Genomic DNA, 11,428 nt, shown 5'->3' with positions numbered 1-11,428 from the left:
CCACACTCCCTTCGCGTTCACTCTTATGACATTTCTTTCTTATTCAGTTTTATTGTTTATACATTACTATCTGATCCGTGGTGTGGTGGTGCTTGTTGGTCGTGATACTTGGTGGTGGTGATCTCGACATTGGAGCAGAGGAAGAAGAAGAGATAGGAAGATGCATCCCAAAATAAACCAACCGCACTTCGAAATGCAGTTAAGGGGTGCTGCACTTTGAAATGCAGTTAAAGGGTGCCGCATTTCAAAATGCGGTTAAGGGGTGTCGCATTTTGAAATGCGGTTAAGGATGCTAAAATTGGTTATATTTTCACCATTTTCTCTTCTCTCTGCTACTCCGATATATTATCTATTAATTTATACATATAGACAAATTTTCTTGGTATTCCTATTCCTGTGTATGAACTTATGGGTCTGAAATTTAAAACATAAAGTATCAAATAATTCTTTAAAATATTATAATTTTAATTTTTAAAATATGCATCTTATTATTAATATTTTAAATTTCATAATCATTATTATATGGAAAAGAATAACAGAAAATGAATGTTAATTGCTTAAAATGCAAACATGAAAGCAAATATCAATTACTGGGAACTAAAAGCATTAATTTCACCTTTATATATTTTTCTCTGCATCTTCATATTAAAAAAGTCCAATTTTACAATTTGAAAATTAAAAATAAGCATTTTTTAAAATTAAAAAAGTCCCATTTCGAAATGCAGCACCCTTAACCGCATTTCGAAGTGCGGTTGGTTTATTTTGGGGGTGCATCTTCGTTGTCCGCAGTTCACATTGCGGCTGAAACGAAACGCGGTTCGCAGTTTGCAACCTTCACGAGCTGTCTCTTCTTCTTTCTCTCCTCTAATAAGATCACCACCACCAAGTATCATCATGACCAACAAACACCACCACACCACGGATCAGAATTAGAATTAGAAATAGCAATATATAAACTGTAAAACTGAATGGAGAAAAATACCATAAAAATGAACACGAAAAGAGTGTGGAAGTGCAGGGAGGATAAAATATAATTAAATAATCATTAATTATGCTTTAAATTTATTAAACGAAAAACAAATGAATAATTTTAGAGGTACAGAAAGAAGGAGGTGAGGTGGAGGGAGAAACTCTCTATTTTCAATTTCCTATAATTTAAACTTATCATCTAGTTAAGGAAAACTGAATCTGAGAAGTGAAATGGTCCTCAACTGCATTTCCTTCAGAGTCGTCTCGTGTTGATAGCTTCCAAAAATTAATGAAGAGCCATTAATGCACTGTGTTCTTTAATTGTTCTACAGTTATTTATATGTACGTGGCCATTTACCCTTATAATATTAATTATTTTAGTTTTAAAAAACAGTTATGTAAAAAGATAAAAGTAAAAAATAAATATTACAAAAACATATTATATTAATTTAAAATTTTTTACTTGAAAGATAAAATTTAAAAACAATCCTTATATAGAATTATTATATCCTTTTCTTTCTTAATTAAAGATAAAGATAAATTAAAGTCAAACTGTTTATAAGTTGCTTTAAATAAAAAAACTGAGATAAATAATTTCGGGTTTATTCAATGCAAGTAGTTAAGCATGGAAAAGGCCACAAAATTATTAGCTGTCAGTACTCAGTTTGGAATTAACGTGTTCTAATTTACTAGCTCCAAACTTATATAATATGAAAACCATATGTTCAGTTAACGTTAAACTTCATCGCTTAAGAAAAAAAAAAGTATAAATACTAATTGTAATGCAAATAGAGGACATCTTGTTAGAATTATTTGCATGTGGGGATTAATTTAATTATACGTACTTTGCATTTAAAATGAAATGGTAAAATATATTCTCCATGGAATTCATTTACTTCTCAAGAGAGAATATTAACTTGAAACATCATTCTATAGTAATCTTGACAACATTGAGAATTTACAGCAGGATAATTCATGATCATCATTATTTTTCTGAATCTCAAACTTTTCTAGTAATTATTAATAAGTCTGAATAAATTATGCTTAGCAGTATAATTGCAGAAGCATTACCTTAGTTAGTGTGCTTTCCATTTTTGCACTAACTCGTTCAAAGCAACCACAGAAGATCCACCTTCACTCATTGCTTCTCTAGCACTGATTTTCATTTTAAAAATTCTCTGTCTGATCTCTTTTCCTCTGTCCGAGTCCATCAGCTCCTTCACTCGCTCTCCCAACTCGGTACAACTCACTAAACCTTCTTTGTTCCTCTCCACACCCAAACCCACCTTCATTTCCTCCACCAAAATCACCTTGTTCAGCTTCTGCTCTGCATACAGAGGCCACGCTACCATGGGCACCCCTTCCCACACACCCTCCAACACCGAGTTCCACCCGCAGTGAGTCACGAACCCACCCACTGACTCGTGACTCAGAATTTCCGCCTGTGGGGCCCAGTTTCTCACCACCATCCCCTTCTCTTTTGTCCTCTCCAGAAACCCCTCTGGCAGCAACTCGTCCAAACTCGGTGGCTCCCCTGAGTCACCCTCTTCGAACTCGCTCCTCACAACCCACAAAAACCTTTGCTCACTCTTCTCCAACCCAATAGCGATCTCTCTCAGCTGCGTCCTGGAGAACCGTCCCATGCTTCCAAAGCTCAAAAACACCACACTCTGACTCGGTTGCGAGTCGAGCCAACTCAGACACCCATTATCGTCCCCTTTACAAGGTTCAGAAGAAATCACAGGCCCGATGCAGAACACGGGTGGCGTGGTTCCTTCCATCAACCGTTCATTGAACGCTTCTATGACCCTCCCTTCGATGGCATCACAAGTGTTTACTATTACCCCGTAACTGTCCCTCATGCATTTCCCTATGTCGATAAAAATCTGGCAACTTTCGCTTTGACGATCCTTTCCCGTATCAGGGAGGTCATCGGTGTGGATCCTGGGCACCCCGGGAATGGTGAAGTGCATGTTGAGGTCCTTGATGGACTTGGTAGTGCTTTCATGAATGATGACTTGCTTAAGGAGAATGGCGAGGGTGGAGGCACCGGAAGTGTAGTAGAAGTACGTGGGGATTTGGAGCGCGTCGGTGACACGTGCGGCGGTGTGGTTCATAAAGTCTAGGACGACGGCTAGGAGGTTCGAGGAATGCGAGATATAGTTGAGGATGCGGCGGAAGTGGTGGGTGGTGGCGCGGCAGAGCTCGAAGTTTAGGGCTAGGGGAGGGAGGACGGTGGGGAGAGAGATCTGGGGGATGCGGTGGAAGGTGATGGAGGGGGTGGCGGCAGTGACGGCGGTAATGTATTTGGCGGTGGCGGCACAGGTGAAGGCGGTGGGGGAGGTGGGGGTGTCTTGGTTAGGGGGTGGAGTGAGGAAGAGGATGTTGATGGAGAGAGAAGGATGATGGGATAATATGAATTTGCCTAGTTCCACCATGGAAACCAGATGTCCTCTTCCCAGAGCTGAGTACAGAACAATCGAATCCTTCTTCATGGTCATGGCTATTCAAGAGAAAGTCTTTGTTTCTCTTATGATTCAAAGGAGGATTGTTTTGTGAACGAAGGTGAAACTTTATGCTCTATTTATAGGAACAAACATGACACCCAAGTGTCTTGGATTAATTATATGTCTGCTGGGAGACATCTTAAAATGTAAATTCTCAAAATAGATGATAATAGGTTTAATCCGATTTGGATTTAATTTAATGTTTTAAAATTTATATTTGATTATTTAATTTATTAGATTTGACATATTTGAATTATTTGGTTTATGAATTAATGCAGTCGGTTTTTTTTATTTATATTAAATTAATTTTTCAATAAAAAGTTATTTTTATTTTAAATAAATAATACAAATATAATGAATTTTTAATTTAAAAATATATGTATAATTTTAATAATTATTATTATAATAAACTATGATTTTATATAAATTACTACTAAATTTTAAAAAAAAATATCATATTAAAAACAAAATCTAAAATTTATAAGATATTTACAAATTTATAAAAATTAAAATATACATTTAGATTGAATCAAATATTTATGAAATTTTAACCTATTTAATTTTATTTAATTAACATTACTCACTTATTCAATCGATTTTTTTATGACTATTTTTAGTTTTTCTCTTTATTTTATTTTATGAAGATCAAAATATCATTATACTTTTTCTTTTTACATCTATATTGTTTTAACTTTAGTCCCTAAATTAACACCTGATCATAAATCAATAAAATGACAAATAATCCATAAGTCTTGAAAACTTATTGTTAATAGTTTTCGTATGTCTAAGGGTTTCTTATTTTTTTATCGGTTATATTCAACACACACATATTATACAAGACATCAAGCTTTAAAGTAAAAATGTCTTAAATATTTACTGACTTTGACGGTGTTATAAACAAATTTAAATCAAAATAATGATATTAACTTGGAAACAAGAAGGATGGCTTTGGGACCATCTTATCCCTTAATTAACTTTGAAATGGAGGACTTATTTATTTTAATAGTAAAAAAAATTTATATTACTTCAGAGTTGAGAAAAAATATAAATTATATTTATTTTCTCTTTTAATCTATCCAAACCTCTTTTAAAAAACAAAAACGTAACAAAAGTAATCAAACTCAGAGACTTTATGTGTTAGAAAAATTTCTATAATTATGTCTAAATTATCATATTATTATAAATACACATATTTAAGAGAAGAAATTAGTATCATGTTTTTATTATCAGGTCTAAATTATCTTTATTATTATAATTTCAATCACTAAAGTTATTATAAGGTATAATTTTAAATATCATTCTTTACTTTTATTTGTTTTGGGATAACTTAGATGTTTACATAATTTTATTGACTGATTAAATATGTAAAATTTGGAATATTTTATTATTTAATGTTTTCAACGTTATATTGAAATTTTAAAAACAAAATTGATTGCTTACTTTTATGGATAGATAAATATTCATTTTAAAAAGTATTATTGATACTAACACTATAGGTACGAATCATACGCAATACATGTGCATTATTTTACTCAACAAAAATTAAATAAAAGTTATAAATAAAGTTTTTGTTTTATTGAAAATCACAGATGAACCATATTTATGTTTCGTGTTTGCACGAATTCGTGAAAGAAGAGTTTCCCTTTAAAAAATAAGTCAGCATTATACTCAAATTTTGAATAATTGTGCATCTCACGTTCATAACAAATAACAATGCCTTCAAAATTAAACTAGAAACTTTCAGAGGAGCACTGAATGTTTATTTTATGCTAATTATGTGCTTATACAGTTATGTATGCATACAGAAGATTGTGATTTGCCCTTTCTTAATTTGAAGTGGTTTTCAATATTGTGTTTTATATACTTAATTGTTTTCCTTTATCTTTTAATCATCATATTATTGATGTATTATTCAATTTTACTTTTCATGTTTTCCAAATTGAAAAGTGAGAAATTATAGATTTTTCCTTTGTTGTTTGTAACAGTGAAAAATAGAAGGATTAATTGTGAGAGGAATGAAAACAGTATAATTTTATTAATTTCTTTCATGTAGAAATGAAGAATATGAGTAAAGGTTTGGAGGAATGTGCAAAATATATATATATATGATTAACATAAGCATATTTGATTATTTTCGAATCTTAATGAAGAATATTCAATATTAAACCTTTAAGGGTACCAGATTATTAGATGAATAATAAAATATTTAAATAAAATAATAAAGTAAATGCAAAAAGGTGATTGTAATACTAGGTTCTTTCACTCAATTCTTAGCTGGAAAAGAAAAATAAAAGATGCTAAGAGGAAATGAAGTATAAAGGGCTTGGAGTAGCAGAAGAGGAAGTAAGAATATATTATGAATAAATATTCTTTTTCTCATTTAAAATAAATGTAAATTTTTTAATTCAAGTTTGCATTTCTAATTACTCCTAATGTAAGTTTCTTTCCATTAGTTATTAGTGTAGTTTTTACTTTTACAATGTTTTATTTAGTTTTAGAGTAAACGAAATATATTAAAATACAGTGATAATTTTAAACTTTTTCTAAACTTATAGGTTTTAGTTTTTGAAAATAATTGTAGACTATCAATCTTTGTGTTTCAGTTCCTTAAAAACTGAGATTTAAAAGTTTACTGAAATTTTAAAATTTTCTCTTTTTTAATTACTTTATATGAAAGAAGAGGTATAAGTGTTAGTTGTTGAGAAAACGGAAGCATAAAAACTTTTATGTTTCACATTCTAAATAACTGAGATCTAAAGATTAATCAAAATTTCAAGCTTGTCATTGAGTATAGTTTTAGGTCTTAGTTATTTTTAAAATTGAAGCCTAATACACTTTATGCTTCAAATTTTATTAATAAATGAAACTTAAAATTTTTCAAGAGTTAATATTTGCAAAAGTTGCACAATGGCCTTCTTCTTCTTTTGTTTCGGAATTTTTTTTTTTCTTTTTCATTCTTGTCATTTCATCTTCTTCATCATTATCATTTCAACTTGTTCTTCTTCAACATTTCATCATTTTTGTCATCTCTTTTTTTTCTTCTTCACGAAATCTTCCTTCGCTGTCATCCAACTTCACACATTCACTCTCCATCGCCGCTTAACATCCAACTGGTGAACTAACGAATGCTTATTTTAAATTTCTTCGTGTTTTTGGTGGAGTTCATGTAATCCTTGGGTTCTTTGTTGGTGAAGTTTTAGTTTTTATGTTGTTTTTGTTGGAATTGATTAGCTTTACAAAGCGCGTCCAAGATTGCATCCTTATTGTTGCTCACATTTCATGCTCTTTGATTTCTATTATTATCTTGAAAATTTAGTTTTAATATGAGCTTGTAATTATTTTTTTGTAATGAAAAATTTATTATTTATATGTTGTATATGTGATTAATTATATGTTTAAATATATTGATTTATATTGTTTATTTAAGATTGTTGTTGCATCGAGTTAATCTTGGTTTACCATTTTAAATTCAATAAAAAAGTTATTTACTATCTTAAGTCTTTTTTTTTTAAGGAAATTGTATTTTCTAAAAATTAATATAAATGGAGATAGTACTAATAATTTATATATATTTAATTTTGAATTGTCCGATTGGATAATTTAAGAAGATTATTTACTTTTTAGTAGTTTATTAGTATATCTATATGTAATTACATATAGATAAATCCATATGTAATCCACGATCATTTTATATATAGATTTTTGTTCGTATATAGCCTGTAGGTAACACTGCTTTACCTATAAATTTTTTATGTTACATACAAATTTGGATTGTAGGTAACAACGATTTTTTTTATAGAGTTAAGTTATAGTACTAATAGTTATATCAAACGTTTACAACTAGGCCAAAAACTATAATTAACATTGAATGTGTTTTTATACTTAAGAATGTAACAATTCAACTGCCATAATTTGATTGTGTCGTGGCTAGTCTCCACCACGTTGACAATTGATATCACTTGCAACAAATGTTTGCCCTTTCAAGTAAATTACGAAAATCCTACAACTTTAATAAATTGATGTTCCTTTATTATTATAAGTTTAACATGTTAGATTTATGTTAAAGGAATAGAGATTGGTTAGAGGAATGTCTATCTAACACAATTTCATAAATCGTAAATGGAAGCATAAGAAAGGAATTTAATATGCCAAGATGACTACAACAAGGAGATTCCCTAGTTCCATTTTTTTAACAATAGTAGAAAAAAACTTAATGAATTAATAAGAGAGATAATCTGGCTAAAATTTATTCAGGATATAAGGTGGGAAATAATATAATAGAGGTTAACATTTGATTTATTGAGGAAATTACACAAAATGAGGATATGAACGACATTCTCATCCACATTTAAGAAAACATAATGTAAAAGTAAAGTAAGATGGATGATGATAAGATGAGATGGAAAATGTTCATGTGATGTTGGAAGAGTTCCTTGTGTTTGTTTCCGCCCGTTAATTTTAATATATATATATATATATATATATATATATATATATATATATATATATATATATATATATATATATATATATATATATAACACAGGTAAAATTAGGACTGAGTGTAAGTAATTAAATTGTACCAAATTATACCAAATATTACAGTTAACTATATTTTTAATAAATTATAAAAAAACTAAACTAATATTAATTGTATTGTTTAGAAGTTCAGTTTTAAAAAACTGAACTTGTACCAATTAACTAATAACTAAACTATTTCCAGATTATAATCGAACCCCTCTATCCACTTACCGTCACTCTTCGTCTTTGTTTCCAAAAGCCTCTCCATGAAGACGGTGATCCCCTTGGGTGGTCTGGAGCACAAGGTGATGCAGTGGGGAAAATGGGGAATCACGAAGGTGCTGGCGTTGGAAGCAAGTGTGGAGTTCGATTTCAAGGTCTCTATGGCGGCCACGGTGAAAAGGGAGAAGTCGTTGAAGGCGAGTCTAGGGATGCGGAGATTGTTTGCCATGTCGCGAACCCAGGGGTAGAGGAAGTCGGCTACGACGCAATCGGGTGGATGCTGCTCTAGGAAACAACTGGTGGGGACGCAGAGGAGCATGCTGGCATGGTAGAACTTTCGGGTGCTTTCAACGTCATTGGCGGCAGACATGAGTTGTACATCGTCGGGGAAGCCGACTTCTTAGGCGGGGATGTCAACGATGTGCAGGAGGAGGGAGGGGCTGGATTTGGGAAAGATTTGGGCGTAGGAGGGAGGGGTGATGACGGTGACGCGGTGGCCACGTTCCGCGAATAGTGTGACTATGTTGTAGAGGGATGAGATGGTCGGGTGTAGGAAAGGAATGAAGGAAAGGTTGAGAGGTGATTGTTCATTATCCATTAGAATTGAGTTAACTGTATTGTAACTGTAAAGGTTCAGTTTTTTAAAACTGAACAATAAAATGGTATAATTTAGTTATCAGTAAAAGTAGTTTAGTTTTTATAGTTTAATATAGTACAGATAATCTAAAGTTTAGTGTAATCAAGTTAATTATGCCCAACCCTAGGTAAAACCCTTTTAACTTTTGCCTCTACTGTTGAAAAAGGTATCACAACATGGATCTTGGACTCTGGGCCACTGACCATGTTGTTTCTTCCGTTAAACATTTTCATTTTTACAATCAAATTATACCTGTCACTATTAATCTCCCCAATGACATCGCCACAAAAGCCACCCATAAAGAAAACAAAAAGTTTTGTGATACGCTCTGCCTCAAAGATGTTCTATGCATCCCTAATTTTCCTTACAGTCTCATCTCTATATCCAAACTGGTTTTACATAATAATGCTTTTGTGACATTCACTAATTCACACTGTTTCATCCGGGATTCAACGACACACCACAAGATTGGTTCAGTTGACCTCCACGCTGGTTTATATGTTCTTCACGAACTTGTCCTCAATACTGCTTCTTCTATTCATTCTACTAGTTCACAATAGTCAATTGTAATGTCTGCCACATTGCCAAACGAAAGAACCTGCCCTTTACTTCACATAACTCTACTACATGCTTTTGATATTATACATGTAGATATTTGGAGACCTTGTTCCATTGCATCTATACATTCTCATAGATATTTTTTTAACGATTGTGGATGACCATACTAGATACACATGGGTTCATTTAATGCATGCTAAATCTGAAACACGAAATCACATTTTGCATTTCATTTCTTATGTCAAAAACTAGTTTCAAACCACCATTAAAATTCTTAGATCTGATAATTGGCCAGAATTAGCTATGCATGATTATTTTAGCTCTCAAGGCATCATTCATCTAAGTTCTTGTAATGAAACACCCCAACAAAATGTGATTGTTGAAAGAAAACACCAACACCTTTTAAATGTCACTAGGGCCTTACTTTTTCATTCCAAACTTTCCACTCAATTCTGGACATATGCCCTCAATCATGCCACTCTTCTCATCAATATTATGCCCACCCCTTCTCCATAACGACTCTCCATGTGACAAAATTTACCATACCATTTTTGATATCACAAGACTTAGAGTATTTGGTTGCCTTTACTACACCAACACCCTTCACTCTCATAAAAAGAAACTTGATCCATGTGCCACAGTCAATGTTTTCCTTGGTCTTCACCTTACTACCAAAGGGTACATCACATACAACTTAGACACTCATGACATTCACATCTCTAGAAATGTTATTTTCTGTGAAAATAACATAATTCACCATAATACCATTCTAGTTTACCTGATAAGGCATCTAATTCCTTACTGCATTCCACTTTACCTCTGCCAATACACCATAGTACCATTCTACATGATACTGATCAGTCCAACCCTCCTCTTCTTACTCATCCTTCTTCCCTTAATACTAATGATGAACATATAAATAACAATTTTTCCCCTAGGCGTTCTACTTGCACTAGAACCATACCTGCATATCTAAAAGACTTTCAAATAGCATCCTATAATATTATTACAACCAAGCATCCTATTGAACATGTGCAGTCTTGATAAACTATCTCCTGCATATAGAACTTTTATTTTCTCTATAGATAGCACCCATAATCCCATTGATTTAAAAGAAGCTATATAACTTGAGCATTGACGTGACGCTATGAAAGCTAAACTCACTACCCTCGAATAGAACCAGACTTGGACTCTCGTTGCTCTCCCTCCCCACAAGTAAGCCATAGGTTGTAAATGGGTCTATAAAACCAAGCACAAAGTTGATGACACAATTGACAGATTCAAGCGTCGTCTTGTTGCTAAAGGGTATACACAATTGGAAGGTATTGATTACTTTGACACTTTCTCACCATTTGTCAAACTCATTATAGTTTGGTTAATCCTATCATTGGTTGTTGCAAATAATTCACTAGTGCAAAAACAATGTATAACGTCACACGTATAACGTCCAACCACTCGATAGCCAACGTTAAAAATGATCGGTGATATTTTTGTAAATAAATGTAATTATTAAACGTTGTTTAGAATTGTAATTCGACGTAAAAGATATAAAACGTTGAATGTCCCAACGTTAGACGTCAAAAGATTAGTGAATTCAATAAAAATTTGAGCGGGAGATTGAAAATTCATTCACTTTATCTTAGCGCACGAGACCCTCTTCTCTGCTCAAACTTTTCTTGAACGAAGTTTGACGACCATCATATGTAATCTTTCTTTCATTTGATACAAATGCATGTTAATTAACTACTTTAGGTATGATTTTCGTTTGTTTTGACCAATAATTTTCGTGTTCTTGTCCTTCGTAGGCGCATTCTGCTTTCTCTCTCACTAGTGGCAACACTTTATTCCGTTGAATCCACCTTTTGAAGGTTAGTTTTCGTTTTCGTTTTTGTTTTGAAGAACTTATTTGTTGAACTTGTTGTTTGGTTGAACTTGTTTGTTGTTGTCATTTGATTGAACTTGTTTGTTGTTTGTTATTGTTCTTTGTTGTTGATCCTATATTACTGTTCATAGT

The 11,428-nt window shown here is 32.3% G+C and overlaps 1 protein-coding gene across 3 annotated transcripts; it reads right to left on the bottom strand.

The window, feature by feature from the left end:
- Positions 1-624: 624 nt before the first annotated feature.
- LOC106773512 (UDP-glycosyltransferase 1-like) lies at positions 625-3,523 on the bottom strand. Of its 3 annotated transcripts, none has more exons than XM_014660200.2 (2): positions 2,041-3,523; positions 625-864 (listed from the first exon to the last, which is right to left on the bottom strand). In XM_014660200.2, exon 1 carries the CDS (start codon positions 3,468-3,470, stop codon positions 2,046-2,048), a length of 1,425 nt encoding a protein of 474 aa, XP_014515686.1. In that variant the 5' UTR covers positions 3,471-3,523; the 3' UTR covers positions 625-864; positions 2,041-2,045. The 3 variants fall into 3 exon arrangements, with proteins under 3 accessions (XP_014515686.1, XP_022635931.1, XP_022635914.1); XM_022780210.1 differs by lacking the exon at positions 625-864 and adding an exon at positions 948-964; XM_022780193.1 differs by lacking the exon at positions 625-864 and adding an exon at positions 1,228-1,245.
- Between the last annotated feature and the right edge of the window lie 7,905 nt (positions 3,524-11,428).

This window comes from Vigna radiata, chromosome 1 (genome assembly GCF_000741045.1).
Source record: "Vigna radiata var. radiata cultivar VC1973A chromosome 1, Vradiata_ver6, whole genome shotgun sequence".
Taxonomy (NCBI): Eukaryota; Viridiplantae; Streptophyta; class Magnoliopsida; order Fabales; family Fabaceae; genus Vigna; species Vigna radiata.
Note: the sequence above shows the minus strand (reverse complement) of the source record. Positions and strands in the feature narration are given on the sequence as shown.

Bases quoted from the DNA above. Each gene is read 5' to 3' on its own strand.
- LOC106773512 (XM_014660200.2), bottom strand. From the start codon at position 3,470: ATGACCATGAAGAAGGATTCGATTGTTCTGTACTCAGCTCTGGGAAGA.